This window comes from Equus asinus, chromosome 1 (genome assembly GCF_041296235.1).
Source record: "Equus asinus isolate D_3611 breed Donkey chromosome 1, EquAss-T2T_v2, whole genome shotgun sequence".
Taxonomy (NCBI): Eukaryota; Metazoa; Chordata; class Mammalia; order Perissodactyla; family Equidae; genus Equus; species Equus asinus.
The window spans coordinates 162213808-162238156 of record NC_091790.1 but is presented as its reverse complement, the minus strand read 5'-3'; the positions used below and the strand labels follow the sequence as shown (position 1 = coordinate 162238156).

Here is a 24349-nt window from a genome sequence, read left to right as displayed (position 1 = left end):
GGCAGAGGAGGAGGGGAGTCGGGGCCTGCAGTCTTAGTAAGGTGGTCATGGAAGGCCTTACTTAGAAGGTGACTGCTAAGCAAAGATAGTTAATGATGACCTTCGACCAACTCTTTCTCCCCAGCATTCCTTCCAGCTTTCCTGGATGTTGCTTGGGTCTTTGCAAGTTGAAGGCAAGGAGAGCTGAGGCCAAACATCTGTGAGAAATTCCACGCTTCAGCTTCTACACTAACTAAGAAGGTGCCTAGAACCTCCTTCGAGGGTTCTCTTTTCTTGGAGTCCCTTGTGCCTGGCTTTCCAGCCACCAGGCTTCCCAAAGGATCTTACCTTGGAAGGTCCCTGGGCCTGCCCCAGAGATCATGGCAAAGCAGCAGGAACCAGCGCGTCAGGCAGATTTCCTTTCAGGAAGCCTGGCTCTGCCCCCGGCTTGCTTGCTCACTCGGTGCTTGCCCTGGCACCTGGCACCCCAGCTGGGTTTATGCTTGCCCAGGTTCCAGGGTGTTCAAAACAAGGGTGGCAGTGTTTTTGGTGCGAGTTTTGGTTACAAAGCAGTGTGCACCTGCCTAGGCCACCACCACAATTATTTGGACCGCCCTTGCCTGTCCTGTTCTGATGGCCTGGATTGTTGTGGCTTAGCTGGGACGTCAAAGCTGCCTTCATTGCCTGGGGTTGGGATGCTCATTGCTCTGAGTTAACTTCCTGCCTCACCTGCTTCCCTCCCACTGATCTCCATGACGTGTCCTTACTTTAAGATTTGTTTCTGGCCAATTTTTGGGGGGGATACGTACAACAGCCATACCAGGGGCCTACTTCACTTAGAATGCCACTTCTCAGATGTGAGTGTAGCTTCTGAGGCAATTGCTTAAAACCTAGACTCCAGTCCCCACTTGCAGGGATTCTCATTCAATGGATCTGGGACCAAGGAATCTGCATCATTGTCATCATCATCTTAAAGTCAGTTCTAAGCTGATCACACTGGGATAAGCCCAGATTGAGAGGCACAGCTTACCTCCCTCACTTACCTGTCTGTCAAGGCTGAGTGGAATCCATTGTTGCAGTAGTCCACCCAGCATCTAACCCAGTGCCGAGCTCCCAGTTGATGCTCCGTACACATGTGTTGGAGGGTGGAGGCAATCCTTTTATAAGGAACCCTTCATCATTTGAAGAGTTGCTCCCTAATTGATCTCCATAGTTATGTTTGTAGTCCTAACAGTTGTATTTTTCTTCAAATAGAGGGATGTCTCCATTCAGGATTTTAATGACTAAACGATAGCATCCTGAAAAGAACTGAAGAGGAGTAATTATTTTGAAAGGACTCTGAGCCACACCTTCCTCCCTGAAGGTTGCTTTGATAAAGATGTGTGAAGTGACATGTCTGTTAGTGCTTCTCAGCCTTAGCTGTTCACTGGAATCACCTGGGAGCTTAAAAAGTACCGGGGCTTGGGTCTCACCCCCTGAGGCCCTGTTTAATTGGTCTGGGGTGTGGCGTGGGTGTCACGATTTTAAAAAATTCCCTAGGTGATTCTAATGTGTGGCCAGGGCTGCAAATCACTGACCTAGAATTTGTGGAACCTCCTGGAAAGCAAAATGGGAGATTCATTGCTTGAGTCTTACAAGGAGTCCTCTTGGACTAGAGTTGGAAAGTCCCCTGGATTCTGTGATCCAAGACTGGTCTGACATCTGAATCCAAAACATAATTTACATAAATAAATAAATAAACATACATATACAGTATCTAAAATTATACATATATATATATAAAATAAGTTAATTGTTTTCTACCCCTTTAATAAAAATAAAAATTTTTCCTGAGTATAAACATAGTGCATGCATATCATGAACTATTGGGTTTATGTAGAAAAGTCTAAAAAGGTTAAAAGTCTCCCCAAATGCCAACACACAGAAGAAATAACTGTTAACGTATCTGGTGCACACCCTTCCACTCGTTTCTCTGTGCATATATGCACATGTAGCCTAGACATGCAATTCAACGTCAATGGAATACATCAATGGATACATAGTGATCTGTGTGTTTTGCCCAACAGTGTGACATGGATAACTTTCCTTAAATCTACATAATCATTTTTATGAGATCTTACCAAATTCAAGCTCTAATTGCATCTAAGTGGAACATCTACTTTATTGTTAAAGCTTGCCATGTATTTTTAAAAATAAAAGGCAAACAGCAATGTGTGAAGGCTCTTTTGCTGGTCAAGAAGCCTGGGTGTGTCCGCACAGTTTGTTGAATGTGTCTGGGCAGTTTGTAGGCTGGGGACGAAGAGCTTAGCACGCTTGGCCACAAACTCTGTCTAGTGCTGGTCTCAGTTGAGTTTTACCTTCGTTCTTTAATCCTTTTAAGAGGTCCTGTTTCACTTGCCTTGCTGAGACTATAGAAAGCCCAGTGCCAGTCAGCAGTTACCTCCTGAACATCCAGCAGGTGGGCCCACCCATAGAGGACATTTCCTTGGTGATCTATTACTGGGCTGTGAGACTGGATAGTCTTTCAGTTATTGAGAGAAGCTGACAATCTTTATTTATATTTGAAATCTCTTGATTTGTAAATGCAGAAAACTAATTGTTTAAAAATGAAAACATTGTGGGACTGAACAAAATATACCTGGGACTTTTTATAGTCCCCTGGAAGCCAGTCTGAGGTCTTGGTCTACTAAGCCATCTGTGGCATTTGGTATTGATTCAGTCTACTTCATTCAGTTCTAAAAATATTGACTGAAGGCATTATTCTGTGTGCCAGTCACTGTTCAAAAGGCTGGAAATACAAAAATGAAAAGTTATGGTCCTTGTCTTGGGTGGGGTAGCTTGTATAGTTTAGAGCAGCTGTCCTCAAAATATGGTCCCCAGACCAGCATCCTCAATATCACCTGGGAACTTGTTAGAAACGCAAATTCTTGAGGTCCACTGCAGACCCACTGAATCAGAATCTGCATTTTAATGAACTCTGCAATCTATTTTAACAAACCTTCCTCATATTTGCCTGACAAAGTTCGAGAACTATTGGTCTGGAAGGGGAGTCAGGCAGATGGGCAGAGATGGATGGGATGGAGAAGGTGTGATGGGAGTCAGGGAAGCTTTTTGGAAATGAATGGCCGCAGCTGAATCTTAAAAGATGAGTAGGAGTTGGTCAGGCAAAGCAGTGGAGAAGGGTGTCTCGGGGGAAGGGGCAACAGGAGCAATAGTAAGGAGGAGAGAGAGTGTAGAGTATGTTGGGGGAGTTGTCAATTTAGAGCGTGTGGCTGGGCACTGAATGATGCTCTAGGAAATACAGTGAGCTAAGACGAATGGATGGGGCTAGGTTTTTGATACCAGGCCAACTTGGCTGGATTGTATCTTTGTAGGCGTTAGGACATCACTGGAGACCTTTTAACAGGGAAGTGTGGCATTGGGTCTTTGTCTAGGAAAATCATACTGGTAGCAGAGTTCAGATTCCTTTAGGGTAGAGACAACTCTCTTGGTACTCCACTGGCCTAGATCTTGATTCTTGCCTCTCCTGGTGTGACTCAGATCTGGGTCAGCTATTCGCATCGTAGGACAGAGTGGAGGGGAGAGGAAGAAAAAGCCAGTGAGTGGGGAAGCAGCCATGGCTGCATGTAAAATAGTGACAGTAGCGTCGTTGCTCCTCTTTCTTCCCATGGGGAAGACGTGCACTCTTCAAGTTGAACATTTTAGTGGTTGCTGGTATTTTCAGCAATTGCAGTGGTCTTTGTAATCCTCCTGTAAAAGCAGCTCATCAGTTTCTGCGGCAAATATTTTGGAAAAAACCTTGGTTTGTTTCTTTCTTTAGAGATCTATGGTGTCTAAAGAGGAAACAATTTGAAGGCAAGGCAAGGGAATCTCACGTCTGTACCTAACTAGGGCTCGCTCCTTTCTCCTTCTCTGCCTCCCTCTCTTCTCTCCATCTCTCTTCTTTTTCCTTTTGAAATGCTGGGGTGTGAGAAAGAATGGAAGCAGGATGCAGTGTCACCTCCCCCTGCTGGTCATTTTGTACAACGTCTTGTTTGTAATACAAAGAGAGCGGGGACAAGTGGGGCAATGCAAATAATATAATGCAAATACAAAAGTAGGTTGAGATTGAATCCCTTAATGTAAAAAAATTGTCCACGTGTAGTCGATTTTAAAGTGTTTACCTTTGTGAGAGGGTGAAAGGAAGTTTTTGACTCCTTCCGTTCTTTGCAAGATATTGTAATGTTTATGAAGTACTTATTTCTTTTGTCCTACGGCTGCAACTTCTCATATATTAATGATTACATCAGCAGCCTCTTTATCCTGCCTGTGTATTGAATGTTTTTTCTAAACTAAAATGAACAGGTTTTTCCAGTTGATTGCTTTGGGTGTTCGTTCAGGTCGATCACAAGTATCATGCTTATTTACGGTGTATATACAAGACAACCAAGGTGTCATCTCTATGTGCGTTGAAAGTGATATTTAAAGAGAGTGAAACTTGTGTCTCTACTTAATAATTTATCTCTTTTTTAGTCACAAAGAGGGTGTCCATAAATATAGGGCATATTAATTATGACTCTGTCGACGTGATAAATTATGTGGAGGCTTTTCAGGGGAGAGTAAACTGCCCTGCTGAGGAACTTTAGGGATAAGCTTTTCTACAGCTGTTCTCGGAACAATTTCCTCCATCCCCCTCTTTGAACTCCTTGTTGATTAGCCTCTAAATTTAAATATCCTTCTTAACAAAAGCCAACTTTGTTGTTATCTTCTGAAATCCCTGCCTTCTCTTTGCCGCTGTCCATCCCAGCAAATCGGACTATGTCAGGTGGTTGGGGTGCATTTGCATGATGAAGGACAGCCCCATGAGAGGAAGCTTGAAGCAGAAGGATATACCTCGACTTGGAAGCCAGGCGTGCAGGCCTCTTACCAAGTGGATGTGAGCCAGTTTACTCCCCCGGGCAGAGTAAACTGAATGTGGTTTAGGTCCTCTTCAACCTTATTTGGATGTTCTAATCAAAATGATTAAGACATTTGACCTCATTTGGGTGTTGAGAGCAGCACTGGAAATATGGAAAGACGGGGAGTGAAATTGCTGTTATTCTCCTACAAAGACTCTCAAACATAGCTTAGTGTCAGATCATCCAGAGGGTTCGCTGTATGTTGGGCATATTCTGTGGACCCACGTGCCCTGTTCTTAATTGCATCTTTTTCTTTTTTCCAGTTGCAAATGAAGCTGGAGACAAGACTGCCAGGCCCCTTGCCCGCTTCTCCCGTGAGTAAATCTTCAGTCCTTTCCTGGGCTCCTTCAGAGGGCTTTTGTTGGCATGCTTCACCCCTGTAGTGCTGCCAGCTGTCAGTAAAACACTGTTAATAAATGAATGATGTAGGAAATGTCTTCAATGGGGAATATTACATTTGAGCCCCATCATGCGGAGCTATTCATTGCTATTTTCTTTTCAGTCCTTAGAACTGTGTTTTATCAAACTCTGCTCTGTGCTTTGCTGCTCAAGTGTGGTCCTGGGAGCTGGAGAGTCGACATTACCTGGCGGCTTTTTAGAAAGGCAGAGCCCCAGGCTCACCCCAGACCTACTGAATCAGAATCTGCCTTTTAATAAATCCCCAGGCGGCTCCTGTGCACTTTTGAGTCTGAGAATTGCTGTGCTGGGGAATCCCCGCTGAGTGCCTGCCATGGGGTGGGCTTTTCATGAAGATAGAAGGAGGGAGAGTATATGAAATGCCTGTAGGTGTCAAGGTTCATACATGTGTGAAAGCATCATCACCACCCAAGATGGATTTATGAGCTGGCTCTGCTGGCTTTACCTCACTTAGGTGACATTTGAGGCCCAGGTAGATTGAATGGTTTTCCTTCGGCACAGGGATGTTTGTCAGGGCCTTGGAGCTTCCCATCAATTTCACTTGATTCCTTTGTCTCCAGGTCTTGATCCTAACGGGAGAGCAGGAGTTGAAAGCCTCTTAGTGTTTTCTATGTCAAATTACACAGCAAGTTAATGCACTCCCTGGAATGAAAACCCAGATCCCAGTGAAGGGAGCAGTAATACCAAGATGGAGCAGGGTTGGGTCGAGATGCTCCCCAAACTGCCCAGGCAGCAAGTGGAGAAATGGTGGAACTGTAAATGAAATAGATGGACTTTTCTTTCCAGCGTCATTGCTACTTGCTGACTTTCACTTAAAGTAATTTCACTTATATTTTCTGGGCCTGAGTTTTCCCATCTGAAAAGTAGGACATTCATACCCATCTTCTCTCCTTTATAAAAATGTTGCCTTTTTTTGAAGTCATGGCTACTACAAATTCCCAGTCACTGCATTGTTCATGTAAGGCCGATCAAGTCTTGAGTGTGGATACTGCTATCATTAAGTCTGAATATGTAGAGTTGAAAGTATACTTTCTCTATTTTGAGGCCTTTTTCTAAATTCTGCCTTCTAGCTCTCTGGAGGAGGCTTCAAAACTTTAGGACTGATTCCTAGAAACGATTTTTATAGAACTGTAATAATATATGATAATGAAAGAGCGTTAAGTGCTCACATTTTAAAAATTGCGTAATAAAACACTTGCCTCTCCCAGGCCCCATTTTTCACTACCCTCCTACCTGGAATCATTATTTCCAAAATAAGTATTTCATCCCACAGCTCAGTGAGGGTGATGAATAGGCTTTTAGTCCCTTTATTTCTCCATCTCTTGAGCAGTAGTGAGGCAAATTAATCAGCTGGAATGGTAACCTGGCCACACTGTGCATGCTGCACTGTAGGCACCTCCACGGGAGTGCCTGGCATTCTGACACTCATCACGAGATGGAAGAAGGGCCTGGGGCCCTTTAACCATGAAGCTAGACTGGACCCTGGGGCAGCTAGTCCCTTCTCAGAGAGAAGACAGTAACTTCTCTTGTGCGTGGCTTCCACAACTTCAAAGTTATGTGATGGGTTGGAAAGATGATGTGTTCCTTGGAAGCTTATTAGTAAAAGATAAGTGAGGGCATGAGGGAAAAAATATCTATATAGGAAAAAAGTAATTAGTGGCAAACCCATTAAGTTGGGCTGATTCTGGGAAAAAGAAAAAAGAAAGGAAAAAAAATTTCCTGACGCAGTGTAACATCCTGGAAAAGGTCAGATGGCACATGAGCTACTGAATCTTTTTGTAACAAATATTAGAGGGAAAAAATTAGATGGCTTTTAGGAAGGAAAAAATAATTCTTAATGTAGTGTTGTCCGATTGTCACTTTCTTCACTTTACCACATTGAAAATGACCTTGATCATGTGGTATGGTGTGAATGAAACGTTCAGTTTGGGAAGATTGGAAGGATCTGGATGATAGACTTTTCTTTGGAGACTGGAAGATGAAGTACTGCAACATTCTCTAATTTTTGCATCCAAGAAGACGTTTGTAAAGCCCTCACAGTGTGGATTACCCAGCATGGAATTAGGTCCCATGGGAGTGGGAGGCAAGAATGTAGGCTAGAAATGCTAGGACCCACCAGGGGGTCAGCAGAAAAGAGCTTGGGGTGGGAAACAAGGGACTGGCCCAGTGGCCCCTAACTAGTCCCAAAGTTTTCACTCTCTTTGGGGTTCTCAATTTCTGATTCCTGATGCCTCTGGAATATGCCGCTAATTTCTATATAGATTTTGCCCACACTTGAATCAATATACTTTTCTGGCTTCCCATATTACAACATACGTGAGCTGCAATGATTAGATTAAGAAATTCTAAAGGAGAACCAAAGGGGAATAGAGTGTAGGAATCATGAAAACGTCTAGCTTTTCAAAGGGCTGGTTTCTGATCCTACTTTGGCCAGCTGGTTTACCAGCCTTGTGGGCCTCATTCTGGTCCACTTCTGAAGAGGATCACTTCCACAACACAACCCCATGCTTGGGGCTTCTTCTTGACACCCCTATCTATAAGTGGCTGACACAACCACCCAGAACCACTGTGCCTTCCTCAAAGAAATCGATGCCAAAGCCCATGGGTCAAGCTCAGTTCCTGTCACCTTTAGACTGGAGACATGGATGTGCCATCAAATGGCAGTGATGCGGTGGTGGACGTTGTGGAATGAGTCTTGTGAGGCTTCAGATCCTGTCAGAGGCCCCTTCACCACCCTGCCCTTATCATTTTAGGCTTAGCAGTGGCTTTTGATCAACCTGACCTTAATCAGAGATCTGTCTAACAATCATGGGCACACACAGCAGCAAGGAAGTCATTCTTCTAGGAGTGGAGGTGGAGAAGGAGATGGAAGGAAGGAGGGAGGAGGGTGAGATTCAAAGGAAGTGGAGAATATTTTCCCCCTTAAAAACCTATAGAAGAATGACAGTGTCTGAGAGAATGAGAAGTTGAGAGTGACCCTGGCTCTAAGGTCCAGTTTATCTATTTCTTCTCGGGTTTGCTTTGGTAGTTTGTGTCTTTCAGGACGTTTCCTATTTCAGCCGAGTTGTGCAGTTTATGGCATCTGGTCGTTCAGCGTTCCCCGTCCCTTCTGTGTCTGTAGGGCAGGTGTGGCCCAAGGCACGTTGGTTTAGAATGGCCAGTGCTCACATTAGTCTTGTTGTGTCTCCATTTTACAAATGAGGACAAGGTTGGGGGAAAACATTGAGAATTGCTCGCTGCTGGAATTCTAGATCTCTCAATTCCAAATCTTGGCTGTTCCCAGTGCACATTACTTTCTCCCTGGTCTAACGGCTGGAGTTTGCCAATTCTGGAGCTTGGGGACTTGGGGGTCTGCCAGCTTAGTAGCAGAGGGGGTCAAGCCTTAGCAGTGGGCAGGCTGTATAGATCCACATTATAATCACCCCACTATAATTGATTCCATTGGGTCGGGAAGACCATTCCTCAAACGTCTCCTTCTAGATTGTAAATTGGCACAGCCACTATGTAAAACAGTATGGAAGATTCTCAAAAAGTTAAAAATAGAACCCGCATATGATCCAGCAATTCCACTTATGGGCATATAAGCCCAGGAGACAAAAACACTGACTTGAAAAGATATCTGCGTCCCATGCTCACAGCAGCATTGTTTACAGTAGCCAATTTGTGGAAACAGCCTAAGGGTCCATCGGTGGACGAATGGATAAAGAAGTTGTGGTATATATACACAATGGAATATAATTCAGCCATAAAAAATGAGGAAATCCTGCCATTTGTGACAATATGGATGGACCTTGAAAGTATTGTGCTAAGTGAAATAAGTCAGGCAGAGAAAGTCAAATACTACACGATCTTATATGTGGAATCTAAAAAATAAACAAACAAAGAACCAAACTGATAGAAAAAAAGATCAGACATGATCAGAGGTTACCCAAGGTGTCAGGTTGGGGGAGGAGGAATTGGAGGAAGGTGGTCAAAAGGTACAAATTTCCACTTAGGAGATAAAGTAAGTCCTAGAGATGAAACGTATATGATGACTATAGTTAACACTGCTGTATGATACATGGGAAAGTTGTTAAGAAAGTAAATCCTAAGAGTTCTCATCAGAAAGAGAAAATTTTCTTCCCTTCTTTTCTTCTTTCTTTTCTTTTTATTATATCTATATGAGATGATAGGTGTTGGCTGAACCTATTGTGATAATCATTTCACAATACATGTAAGTCAAACCATTGTGTTGTATGCCTAAAACTTATACAGTGATATTTGTCAATTATTTCTCAATAAAACAAAACAAAACAAAACAAAAACAACCAAAACCCATCCGCTTCCATCAGCTCCCTGATATCAGAAATCCCTAAAATAAGAGAAAAACTTGAAGACTTGAAAAGCAGATCCCCTTGGGAGTGGAGACACAGGGATCCATTCTTACTGTGGAGAAAATGATTGACAGCAGACCTTTTAACTTTTCCCCGAACACCTGAAAGTTTATTCTCAGCGTATAAACAGAGGGGACAGAGGGGTTGTTTCATGTATTTGTTCGTTTACTCATTCATTTACCAAATAGTTACTAAACACTCACCATGGGCCTGGCACTCTGCTAAATGCTGAGGATACAAATTCAAATTAAAACAAGATCCCTACCTTGCAGGCGTTTAAGGCTTGCTGAGGGGAGACAGAGAAGTTAGTCAGCAGTGTGGAGAGTGCTCTCAGAGGGGCTCAGTGTGGGGCTGGGGGTGTAGGAGGTGGGGTCAGTGGGAACACAGGACAGGGCCACTGAATGAGTTGGATTAGGTTTCCCTGGGAAGGCAATGCTTACATTGAGAGCCGAGGGTACTAGGAGTTACCAGGTGAGGGAGGCGTGGGGAGCACATCCCAGGCAGAGAGAACACATGGGCACAAAAGGGGCTCACATGTTAGGGAAACTGGCTGCAGAGGCAGCCTGGGGTCAAGCCCAGAGGGGTCTTTGTGCTGGCCTAAGGAGGGACTCTCAGTCAGGGGAAGCCTTTGAAGGGTTTCACACCTGGCTGGAATCTCACCCTCCTCCTGGAGCTGGGGGGTGGCCTCTGGGGACCAGGGCTGGGCCATGAGGAGCTGGACCTCCCCAGCCCAGCTCCAGGCTCCAGTCAAGTGAAGAGCTTGTGAGGCCCTCTGAGGCCGGGGCTTCTGACAGACTAGGGCTTTGGGGATGACATCATCTGGCTGTGGGGCTGGGTCCCCTGCTCGTCCAGACATCTGTGATGCTGCTGCCGCTGCCCGCCAGTGCCAGGCTTGGAGAGCCCTCCTCCATGAAGACATCTGTTTTATGTGTATGTTGGTTTCTGCATTAGAAAGCAGTCTCCTGGAGGCCAGGGGCCCCATTTGGATGAGCTGTGTACTAACCGTGCCTGGTGTGCTTGTTGAATGAAGACTGAGTAAACTAGTACCTGCCTGCAGCTGTTCCCCGCTCCTCTTCCTCATCCTGACTTCATAAGCAGGGGCAGGCAGGCTGCCCCACTGCTAGCACACACGCTCCCGGAACCACTGCAGAGTGTGTCCTCGAGGGTCTCCCACACACTAGTGTGAGGGTCCTCAGAAGCCATTAGGGACACAGGCTCTGGTGTTAGGCCTGGATTTGGGTTGTGTGTTCAGGAATTCTGAATTCCATGTGAATTGGAGCAGGTAACTTAACCCCTGGAAGCCACACTTTCTGCATCTGGCTTCTGGGACAATACTAGAAGTTACTTCCATGGTTGTTGTGGATGATCACATGCAGGGGTAAGTGCCAAGATACTTAAAAACGTGTGACATGGTCACCAACCAATTAGAACAGATGTCGACCATGGGAGATGTGAAGGGCCAGGGTCCAGGAGACCCCTGATAAGCCAGTTGCTAGATGAGGCTGGGGCAGCTGAGATGGAGATTTCCCCGATAACGTGTGATGATTTATTTAAAGCACAATGCCTGCACACTGTGAGACCTCAAAAAGCATGGGTGATTGTCATTATATATATTATTACCCATGGGTGATTGTCATTATATATATTATTACCTTGAGTCACCCCTCTCCTTCCCTCCCCACCTTCCTCTCTCCCCACCTTCCTTCCATCCACATATATTTATTGAAGACTTTTCTGCGCCAAGCCCTGAAGACACACAGATGAGTAAGTTTGTCTTCAAAGAGCTCACAGTCTAGTCAGGGAGATGGGGAAGTAAATGGCTACAGAACAGTGTGTGGAGGGAAATGCTAGAGATTGGTACAAGGAGCTGCGTGAGCCAAGACGGGGGAGACCTCATCCGACCTGGAGTGGGAGTGGATTCAAGGGAGTCCTCCTGGAGGAGACGAGCATTAGCTGAAGCTTGGCGAGTGAGTCGGGGTTAACAGGTAGAGAAGGTGACTTCTAATCTTTAAGAAAAAGCCCTCAAGGTCCTTCCATGTTCATTACGCTAAGTTAAATAAGTCAGACAGAGAAAGACAAATACTGTATGATTTCACTTATATGTGGAATCTAAACAAAAACAAAAACAAAAACAAAACCCACCACCACCAAAAAAACAAACTCATAGATACAGAGACTAGATTGATGTTTGCCAGAGTCAGAGGGGGTGAGCGTGGGGAGTAGGCGAAATGGGTGAAGGGGGTCAAAAGGTATAAAATTCCAGTTATAAGATAAGTAGGTCCTGGGCATGTAACGTACAGCATCGTGACCATAGATAATAATACTGTATTGTATATTTGAAACTATCTAGAGACAATAGATCTTAAAGTTCTCATCACAAGAAAAGAATTTATAGGGGCTGGTCCAGTGGCGCAGTGGTTAAGTGCACACGTTCCGCTTCAGCGGCCCGGGTTCCACTGGTTCGGATCCCAGGTGTGGACATGGCACTGCTTGGCAAGCCATGCTGTGGTAGGCGTCCCACATATAAAATAGAGGAAGATGGGCATGGATGTTAGCTCAGGGCCAGTCTTCCTCAGCAAAAAGAGGAGGATTGGCAGCAGATGTTAGCTCAGGGCTAATCTTCCTCGAAAAAAAAAGAAAAAATTTTATAACTGTGTGTGGTGGTGGATAACTGGACTTATCGTCGTGGTCACTTCACAATATATACAAATATTGAATCATTATATTGTATACTTGAAACTAATATAATGCCATATGTTAATTACATCTCAAAAAAAAAAAAAAGTGATACGACTATACAACTTTTCAGGGAAGAAAGGCCACATGTAGTGTTCAGATGTGGCCACAGTGTGGCAGGAAAAGCCCAGAATTTGGTGTGCCTTTCTCCTCCAGGGGACTGAAAAGAGGCTGTATTCCATGTAGTGGACAGAGCATTTTGAAGGGAGTCCAGGGCACTGGAAGAGACTATGCAGAGGGAGACATTGGCCCCAAAGCTTGTGTAGCTGGGCAACTCCAATCTGGAGTTTCGATTGCTTCCCTAACTGAGGAGAGAATAATTTCTCCCCAGAAATGAGCAAAGGTTGAAAAGAAAATCGTGGTATCATAAACAGTAAGAAAATCGAGCCGAATTTGGCCCACTTTTGCTTTGGGAGGTAAAAGTCCAGATAGTGTTGAAAATAGATTATCCTGTTGAAAAGCTGGAGTGATTTGAGTGGATGAATGATGATAAAGCAAAGGGAGGTGACCTGCTATTTTTGTACTGTGTGTGTGATCCAGGTGAGATCCTGGGCAGAGGTGGGGAGGGGCAGATAGGGATGTTCAATGAGCACTGGGGTTGGGACAGAGGGTGAGTCAGTACATATTACATGGTGACGCCCATTGGGGAACCCCAGGGCAAACTCAAAATCATGTCTGAAAAAGTGCTAGAGTGTAGGCAGAGAACTTTTCCAAATTGCTTGTCACAGCTAGGAGGGCCTGCTTCAAGCATTGGGAGCTTGAGTTGGGGGTGGATGGGTTATGGAACCAGGATGATAAGAACGAGGAGAAGATAAAATGGATGCGAGGAGGGGCTGAGAGCTGCCATGAGCAGTGGGCTGTGGCTGGTAGCTGATGGCTGGGTGTTCAGTCTTCTCAGGGGCATGGACAATGGATGGACCACAGCCATATAAGGAGCCCAGGACAGGAACTGGGTCTGGAGAATTTCTGATTTGTCTTAAACAACCCTATTTCTAAAAAGTTCAGATCCTGTGTAGAGCTCTGGGTCCCACCTCAACAATATTCAAGGACTGAGCATCCTCATTTCCCACTGTTCCAGCAGAAAGCTATCTTCAACAATGGCAGCTCTAGAATTTCTATGCATGAACGGCTTAGGGGCAGCAGTCTAGCTCAGTGGTCCTCAAAACTGTTAGGAGTACAAGTACTCAAACCCCTTTCTCTATCTGCTGAATCAGAAATCCTTGGGGTGGGTCCCAGCAATCTATATTTTAAAAAATTCTATTGGTGATTCTCATGCACGCCAAAGTTTGAGAACCACTGCTCTAGTTGTGATGGTGGTGATGGTGATGGAGATAGAGGCAGAAGCCAGGGTGCAGAGCAGTACGATGTTTTTATTTACTTTATATATCACAGAATAATACAATTAACAGTTTTCTATAGCCACTTGTAATTACATATACATAAGACAGAACAAATGTTAATTGTCCTTATCCAAAATGAGTATGTAATTATTTTTCCTGGAGGGGTTTGAGGGGCTAATGGTGATTACGGGAAGATGGTCTAAAGGTTTCCCTACTTGACCCTTGGAACTGGCACTGCTCTGTATCATCTCTTGAAGCTAATCCTTTCTTTCTTTTTCTAAGGTCATCCATTGCCTAGTCTTGGCCTTTCCCCTCCACAATAAGAGCTGCTTGGCCAGCCCACTAGCTTCATGCTTGCTTCTTCAAATCACCCCCTGTGTAGTAACCTATACCATCATCCTCAAACTCTAGTTTTTGTCATGACATGTTTGTGCTTCAGAATCGGAGACTGTTACTTCCCAACTTGTGTTCACCCAAGATTTATCTGCCTGACCACAAGGGGCTCCACTGCTTTATCTTACTTCTTTTCTCCACCCCTTTCATCAAATACAGTTGTTGTCAGCCAAGCAAATCTGCTTGGTTCAGAATAAAAAGATATATCAACCTATCCTCTTAGATACGAAAAATTTCCAGTTAAATGAGAACTTAAAAATGATCTGGTCCAAAGCTCACCACCTCATGTAAAGCTTGCATCCTCTCTGTGGCATCCCTGTCAGGGGATCCTAAACTCTCTGCAGGAATCCATCCAGTGGGGAGAACTCACCTTCGCCTGGAAAGAGTTGATGGCCATGGTCATAATGAAAGACTGGAGCGTGTATGTGTGTCTGGGGAACTGAGACTCACTCTACTTTTCTCTTTTTGAGTGTATGTGATCGAGTTCTGGAACATGTCCACTTTATCACTTGGTCCCCAGTATGTTAACCATTGGTCTACTAGTAGACTGTCTGATGGTGTTATAAGTAGCTTCTAGGAACTTATGGATGACATAACCCAGATGTCAGCTGGAGGCTCCTTGTCCATTGAGATCTAGGCTCAAATCACTATTGTGTGTCGTCTGGAAGTTCAGAGCAGTCCTCAATGTCTCTGTGAATACCTGGGATAACCTAATGTTCTTCTTGCCCTGATTTCCTACCTCTGTTGATTGTTTCCCTCTATGTGCTTCTGGCTATCTTTATATCTGCTCTGACATAGATACAGATATGAGACAAATCCCCTTCTTCTCTTCCGGAGAAACCAAAAGTTATTGGTCAGAGCAGACCTTGACTGAAGATTAGAGATCCACAAGACAGAGCACAATATGCATTTGCATGCAGACAATTTAAATTCATAGTTCTGTTCTCAACAGCCCTTTCGTCCATCTCACCACCAATAATGTTTTTTAAAGACCACTTTGCCTATACAGCTCCTGGCCTACCACCCCTTGATCCTTCTCTCGCCACCCTCCTCCAGTATTTGCGCTTTATTTCCATTTCCCTCTTAGGAATAAAAAGACACTCTTCCCAGTTTCTCATGCAGAGTAGCTTGACCATCACATTAGTTGCATTGGTATCTGCTGACACCTTTGCCCTCAGCATCTCACCTCTACTTCTTTCACATAATTTTTTTTTTACTGCATACAATTTCTTCTTCCATAATGGGAGTTGTGGTCCAACCTGTTGAGATAATAACAAATATTTACACTTTGCTGCATGTGTATGAACTCATACGATTAAAAAATATGATTACAAATTTTTGTGTGTAATGTGACCTCAGGCTGGACAAAGAAGACATGAATTAGCTGCTGCATGCCAAGCACCTCCTCCCTTCCCCCCTCAATGTACACTCCTTTGAATAAAGTTAGGATGAAGTTTCTGGTTCCAGCAAAAGGTGGACTAGGATAATCTAAAACCCTCCCATTTTTTATAAGCACATAGAAATGCTAAGTAAAACATTAAAAAATACTTTAAAATGCATAATTAAACTTGCAATAAAGAAAGAGAACTTTGCAGGTGACAGAAATGAAGGAGGAATTTAATATCAGTACAGCAAGCTGTGAACACGCCTGCTGATTCTGCACCTCTGCTGTGTGGGCTAGTGTGGCTAAGTCCATGGGTTCTAGTAACATATGTTTTAACAGCCACATAGGGAAGGGAATTAAGGCCTTGGGCTGTGCAGGGTGGGGAGCTGAATCTGAGACTTCTGCCTGAACTTGGACTCTTAAAACATATGGCACATTGTGTTTTCCAAAAATATTTGCCATTAAATCTCCTATCCTACATGCTCTTCTTGCAATGTGATGTTGACAAGCCTCTCACTGAGATGTGAAACCTGCGCTCTCTCCCCTGGAATCTGGGTGGCTTGTAACTGTGGCAGAAATGATACTACGTGACTTGGAAAGTTAGATCATCAAAGGTGATGCAGCTTCCACCTGGGGTCGGTTGAGATGCTTGTTCTTGGAACATTGTCATCATGCTGTGAGGAAACAGAGAGACCATATGGAGAGCCCACTGCTGGGCCTGTCCCAAATTGCAGGTTTGTGAGCAAAATAAATGGTGGTTGTTTGAAGACACTAAGTTTGTGGTGATTTGTTATGCAGCAATAGATAACTGGAACAGAGGGCTCTGTCTTCAATGAAAGAGGGATATGGAAAATAAAAGGCAGCCATTAGCATAGGGAGGTAACAACGAAACTTGTTTGCCTCCTTTGGTTCTTGAGGAAAATGTCCTCTGGGCAGGTGAAACTACCTGCATGGTCTAGGAACCCTTTCAAACTAAGAAATTAATGAAAATTGGTTCTAGGCTAGTAATGGCAGAATCAAATGAAGAAAACCTGGCAGAATCAGATGTAAAAATCTTTTGAAATAGAACCTAAGTCATGAGATATTCTCATAGAGAAAACATGACCCACTAAACATAAGCTCACAGTCAAAATTAAAACGAAAATATTTGTAGGAGGCAACAATCCACCGTGATAAGCAAGAGTCAATGAGTGCAACAAATAGAGAATTTGAACCTTAAGACCTTAAGATAAAATAGAGAATTTGAACCTTAAGACCTTGAGATAATATAATGATGAATTGAAAGAAAACAAAGTCTATTTAAAAATGATTAAAGATATAAATAGAATTGAAACTCTAAGAAAGGAAGAAGATATTTTGAAGAACAAAAGTAATACCTTAAAGAGAACCTATAGAACTTCAAGAAATATAAAAGATAGCATAAAAATACCCAAACAAACCTCAGACACAGTTTACCCAATAGCGTTGGATAGGACTAAATAGGAAAATAGTGAACAGAAAGATACATCTGAGGAAATGATCTAGAATGCAGCACTGGTGAACATGAAAGAATAGTTAGGGATTTTGAAAGATGAAATGAGAAGGTCCAACATACATCAAACAGGAATTTTAGAATGAAAGACCAGAGAGAATATGAGAAAATGAATAACTGAGAATCTAATGGCTGAGAATCTTCCAGAATTGATTAGTGATATGAACCATGAGATTGAAGAACTATTCCTAGTTTAAATTAAGACCATGAAAATTAGCCCATTGCTAGAGAGTTTATAATCAAACTGCAGAACACAGATTACCCACTGTGGCTAAAACTGTGAGTTTAGTTCTTATATATTAAAAGAACCTTGATCTTTTAGTTCTTATGTCTCCACACTCCCAAACAGAGTGCATTCTCCAGCTTCTCTTCAAGCTGGGTGTAACCTTCTAACTAAGTTTTGGTCAATAGAATGAAAGCAGAACTGTCAGGGGAAGGTTTCTGGAAACTTTCTGCAGGCTCTTGTGCATCCTTTATTTTTTCTTTCCATCCGGTGGTTTCCACTTTTTGGCTATTGTGAATAATGTTACTATGAATATTTGTGTATCAGTTTTTGTGTGGGTGTATGTTTTCATTTAGCTTGGATATATCCCTGGGAATGGAATTGTTGGATCACGTGGTAACTCTAAATTCAACATTTTGAGGAATTACCAGACTCTTCCAAATTGCCTCCACCATTTTATAGTCCTACCAGCAACATATAAGGGTTTCAATTTCTTCAAATCCTCCGCTACACTTGTTATGGTTATTCTTTTAAATTTTAACCCTAGTGAGTATGAAGTGGTATCATATTGTGGCTTTGATTTGCATTTCTCTAAAAATGTTTAGCATCTTTTCATATTGGCTATTTGTATATCTTCATTGTAGTTAGTTTTTAAGAAAAAGAGCCGCGTCCCATTCTCTGATTTTCTAGTGGAAGGCAGTACACATAAGATGGAAAGCAGCCATCACAAGGAAGCTGCTAAACTTACTTATGAGCCAGAGGTGGAAGAGACCAAAGACCTCAAAAGCAACAGTTCCCAAACTGGACTCATCATCTCTATACAAGTTCCTGCTCCTGTGTTTCCTAACTGAGTTGGTGCTATACGGTTCACTAGACTACATCAACCAGAAACTTAGAAATCACATGCGCATCCTTCTTCTCCCTCGCCAATCACTAAATTCCACCGAAGCTATCTCCTGAATTCTGTCTCCTTCAGATCCTTTCATTGCATTCTCACTGCCATAGCTTTATTTCAGTCCCTTGCCATCTTTTACCTAATGATTCCACTGAGCCTCCATTTTCCTCCGTGAAATCCATTCTCTTCTCTGTCAGAATGATCTTCCAAAAGGTAAATCTGATCATGTAATTTCTCTCCTTAAATGCTTTCAGATGTCTGCTTCTGGGAAGATGGAGTAGACATACTTTTCCCTATTCCTCCAATTAAGTATAATTAAAATCTCTGTCATTGTATATAAAATAAGCAAAAAGAAATACTCTTAAAGGTGGATAGAAGAAGCCAGACCAGTTAGAAATATTGGGACTTGAGGAATGACACAGTGGTGAGTTCTCTGGGTTTTCTTTTTGCCTCAAATATCCCAGATGTGGAGACTGAGAAGCCAGAAACCTGGAAATGCCCACAGAACCAGACAAAAAAAGCCCCAACAAACCTCTGCTTTCTTTATCCAAAGGGGCAGGAAAGGGGCAGACAAAACTTTTAGACAATCACTAGACACTCCACTCCAGCCAAACACAACAGAAAAAGTGGGGCCCCATCCTCACCCATGCCAACAACAGTTGAGTGGGGAAACTGGATGTTCAGACTTATAAGACTATGAGGTAGCTTAACACGCCCACTAGGGTGGTCTCAGAGAAGGCCAGGTATGGGCCTGGGACTTTGATCTCACTGGCCAGTAATGAGGCCTCCTTCCTACCATGGTATCAATGAGAACATGTGGGTAACATGGACTTACACTTCCTATTGGCAGTATCCCTGGTGGGGTGGTGTTAGAGGAGGCCTAGTGGAGAGTCAGGTGTACGTCATTGTCCAATGGTACAGAAGCCATCCTCACCAGGTATCAGTGGAGATCACTTGGGAAGCTGGAATGCTCACTCCCTCCCATCAGTAACAAAGTTACCCCCTCCTCATGTATCAGTGGAGAAATGGAGGCCTAGTGAGTAACCTGGACTTCTCCCTCCTCCTGTCAGTAGTGAGATGGTGCTCTGCCTTCCTCTGCCAGGTCTAGTCAGAGAGAGTCAGTTAAAACAAGATAGACCTCAAACCAAGAAAAGCCCATCTTGAAAACTCAAGAAAAATCTTCAAAGAAGCCAGGGAAAAAAGAAGAAAGAGTAAGAAAACTTAGCTATAGGGGAAAACAATTTGAATGACAGCAAATTTCTCATCAGGAGGCCAGAAGGAAGTCGCACAGTATTTTTCAAGTGCTTAAAATAAAAGAACAGTCAAGTCAGAATCTCACACCCAGTGAAAATAGCCTTCAGGAATGAAGGCAAAATCAAGACTTTCTCAGATGAAGGAAAACTAAGAGAATTTGTTGCCAGCAGACCTGCTCTAAAAGAATGGTTAAAGGAAGTTCTCCAAACAGAAAGGAAATAATAAAGGAACTCTGGAACATGAGGTAGGAAGAAAGAACACATAAGCAAACATATCGGTAAATACAATAGGTTTTCTTTCTCCTCTTGAGTTTTCTAAATTATGTTTGATGACTGAAGCAAAAATTATAATTCTATCTGATTTGGATCTAAATGTATATAGAGGAAATATGTAAGACAATTATATTATAAACAGGGGAAGGTAAAGGGATGTAAAAAGAGGTAAGTTTTCTATATTTCACTGAAACTGGTAAAATGATGACACCAGAAAAGGATGGCAAGTTATGTATATACACTGTAGTATCTGGTGCAAGCACTTGAAAAGCTATGCAAAGAGATACATTATATATAAATCAAAGTAGAAGTCTAAAAAATGTCTGAGTAACCCACAGGAAAGCAAGAAAAAGAACATAGAGAAACAATAAAAAAGAGAGAACAAACAGAAAACAAAAAATGGTAGGACACATTTAAGCCCTGAAAATCAGGGCTTAAATTAAATTAAATTTAAATAGTTTAAATATATCAATTAAAAGACAGATATTGACAGAATGTATTAGAATATGTGACCCAACTATATGCTGTCTACAAGAAGCTTATTTCACATATAACAATATAAGGAGATTGAAAGTAAAAGGATGGAAAAAAGTGTCTCCTGTAAATATGAATCAAAGGAAAGCAGGAGTGGCTAGACTAACATCAGATAAGGTAAACTTCTGAGCAAATAAAATTACAAGAGGGAGGGAGGGAGAGAAAGTGAGAGAGAGGGGCATTATACAATGATAGAAGGGTCAGTCCACCAAGAAGACGTAGCAATCTTGTATGTGCATGCATTAGGCAACAGAGTTGCAAAATCTGATGGAACGAAAAGGAGAAATAGAGAAATCTAAAATTATAGTTGGAGACTTCTCCACTCGCAACAATTGGTAGAACAACTAGGGAGAACATCAGCAAGGTTACAGAAGAACTCAACCACAGCTTCAACCATGAGGATCTAATTGACGTTTACAGACACTTCACTCAACAGCAGCAGAATGCACACTTTTTTAAAAGTACCCAGAGGACATATACCAAGATAGACCATATCCTGGGTCATAAAACAAAACTAAACACATTTAAAACAATTGATATCATATACAATATGTTCTGTGATCACAAGGAATCAAACTAGAAATCAATAAGAGACAAGTAACAGGAAAATCTCCAAACACTTAGAAACTAAACAACATACTTCTAAATGATCCATAGATCAAAGAGCAAGTCTTGAGGAAAATTAAAAGCACACTGAACTGAATGAAAAAGACAATACAACATATCACAATTTGTGGGACTCAGCTCAAATGGATTTGAGAGAGAAATTTATTAATTAAATAATTAAATATATACATTAGAAAAGCATTAAATATATACATTAATATATACATTAGCATTAATATATATACATTAAATATATTTATTAATTAAATATTAATTTATATTAAAATATATAGCATTAAATATATACATTAGAAAAGAGGAAAAGTCTAAAATCAATAATCTAAGGTTTCATCTCAAGAATCTAGAAAAAGAGGAGCCAAATAAACCCAAAACAAACAGCATGAAGGAAATAATAAAGATAGGAGCAGTAACCAATGAAATTGGGAAAAAGAAAACACTAGAGAAAATCAAGGAAACAGAGAACTCATTCCTTGAAAAGGTAAGTAAGATTGATAAGCCTCTAGCAAGACTGAAGAAAAAAAATTGAGAAGATACAAACTACAAATATGGGGTATGAAACAGGGATATTACTACAGATGTTGAAGACGTCAGAAAGGATAATTAGGGAGTGATAGGAACAATACTACACAGATAAATTTGACAACTTAGAGGAAATGGACCACCTCCTTTAAAAACACAAACTACTACAAGTCACCCAATATCATATAGCTAATGGCCCAAGAAAAGTTCACATCAATTTTACACAATCTCTTCCAGAAAATAGGAAGAAGGGAACATTTCCCAATTCATTTTATGAAGTTAGTATTACCTTGATACCAAAACCAGAGAAAGACTACAGACCAATATCCTCATGAATATAGATGTAAAAGTTCTTAGCACGATATTAACTAAAGAATTAAAAATTATGTAAACATAATTATACATCATGCCAAGTGGAGTTGATTCCCTTTTAATATTGAATCAATGTAATTCACCATATTAATAGGCTAAAGAAGAAAAATCACATGATCATATCAATTGATGTGGAAAAAGCATTTGACAACATTCAACATTCATGCTAAAAACTCTCAGGGAAGTAGGAACATCCTCAATTTGATAAAGAGCATTTACAAGAAACCTACAGTGAACATTATACTTAATGTCATCATCAGGTGAAAGACTGATGCTTTCCTTCTAAAATTGGGAACAAGGTAAGGATACCTGCTCACATCTTTTTAGTCAACATAGAGCTGGAAGTTCTAGCTGGTGCAGTAAGGGAAGAAAATGAAATAAAATGCATCTAGATCAGAAAAGAAGAAATAAAATTGTCTCTCTGTTTGCAGAAGACATGATTATTTATGTAGAAAATTCCCAGGAATCTATTAACAAAACTCCTAGAACTAATAAGTGAGTTCAGCAAGGTTACAGGATACAAGATAAACATTAAAAAATCAGTTGTATTCCTACACTAGCAATGAACTCATGGACACCAAAACTAAAAATACAATAGCATTTTCAGTTACTCAAAAAAAGTGAAATGTGTAGATGTAAATCTAACAAAACATGTGTAAGACTTAAATGTGGAAGACCATACAATAGTTTTGAGAGGAATAAAAAAAAAATCTAAATAACTGGAAAGACATACCATGTTCATGGACTGGAGGACTTAACATAGTAAAGATTTCAGTTCTTCCTGAATTGAAATACAGATTTAACACAACTCCTCTCAAAATCCCAGCGAGATTATCTGTAGATATAGACAAGATTATTTTGTAATTTACATGGAAAGTCAAAGGAATTAGAATAGCTAAAACAATTTTGAAAAGGAAGAATAAGGTGCAAGGAATCAGTCTATTCAATTTAAAAATTTAATGTATAGCTGCAATAATAAAGACTAGGTGGTACTGGTGAAAGGATAGATCCATAGATCAATGGAACAGGATACAGAACCCAGAAATGGATCCACACAAATATGCCCAAATGATATTTGACCGAGGTGCAAAAGCAGTTCAATGGAGGTAATATAGCCTTTTCAACAAGTTGTGCTGGAGTATTCGGACATTCATAGGCAAAAATGCAAACCTTGAGGCTGGTCCTGTGACCTAGTGATTAAGTTCAGCCTTCTCTGCTTTGGTGGCCCAGGTTCAAATTCTGGGTATAGACATACACCACTAGTCAGCCACACTGTGGCAGTGACCCACATATAAAGTAGGGGAAGATTGGCACAGATGTCAGCTCAGGGCTAATCTTCTTCAAGCAAAAAAAGAGGAAGATTGGCAACAGATGTTAGCTCAAGGCTAATCTTCCTCAGCAAAAGAAGAAAAAAATACAAACTTCAACCTAAATCTCAAACTTCACACAAAAATTAACTCATAATGGACTATGGACTTAAATGTAAAATGTAATATTACCAAACTTTTAGGGAAAAAATACCAGAGAAAATCTGTGGAATGTAGAGCTAGGAAAGAAAGACTTGTCACCAAAGGCATGATCCATAAAAGGAAAAAATTAATAAATCGGACTTCATCAACATTAAAAACTTTTGTTCTGCAAACGACTTTGTTAAGATGTTGAAAAAGACGAGCTACAGAGTGGGAGAAAATATTTGCAAATAATGCTGCCATTGAAGAAAGTTCTGGTATCTATAATATATAAAGAATTCTCAAAACTCAGAAGTAAAAAAGTAAACAATCCATTTAGCGTATGGCCAAAAGAGATGAAGAGACATTTCACCAAAGTAGATATACAGACGACAAGTAAGCACTTGAAAATATGTCCAGCTTCATTAGCCGCTAGGGAAATGCAAATTACAATGACAATGAGATACTACTACACACCTATCAGCATTGCTAAAATAAAAAGTAGTGACCATACCAAATTCTGGCAAGGATGCAGAGAAACTGCATCATTCATACATTGCTGGTGGTACAGCCAACTCTAAAAATGTTTGGCTGTTTTTAAAAAATTAAACATACAACTACTGTATGACCCAGCAATTGTACTCCTGGGCATTTACCCCAGAGAAATGAAGACTTATGTCCACACAAAAACTGGTACATGTGACCTCACACCTATTAGGATGGCTAGTGTAAAAGAAAAAAAAAAAAACAAAGAATGTAAGTTTGACAAGGATGTGGAGAAACTGGAACCCTTGTGCTCTGTTGGTGGGAATGTAAAACGGTACAGCTGCTGTGGAAGGGAGTTTGGTGGTTCCTCAAAAAATTAAAAACAGAATTGCCATGTGATCCAGCAGTTCCACTTCCGGGTATGTACCCCAAAGAACTGAAAGTATGGGCTTGAACAGATATTTGTATACTCACATTCATAGCAGCGTTGTTTACAATAGCCAAAATGTGGAAGCAACCCAAGTGTCCATTGACAAATGAGTGGGTAAAAAAAAATATGGTATGTTCATACAATGGAATATTATTTAGCCTTAAAAATGAAGGAAATTCTGGCACATGCTACCACATGG

General features: G+C 41.6%; 1 protein-coding gene across 5 annotated transcripts in view; it reads left to right on the top strand.

The window, feature by feature from the left end:
- Positions 1-24349, top strand: part of PDE1C (phosphodiesterase 1C) — a 596098-nt gene that overhangs the window by 171401 nt on the left and 400348 nt on the right. For all 5 annotated transcript variants that reach the window (XM_070511509.1, XM_070511518.1, XM_070511514.1 and 2 more), the window contains exon 2: positions 5180-5230. In XM_070511509.1, coding sequence (XP_070367610.1) covers positions 5180-5230 — 51 coding nt within the window. The remainder of the gene's footprint in view (positions 1-5179; positions 5231-24349) is intronic.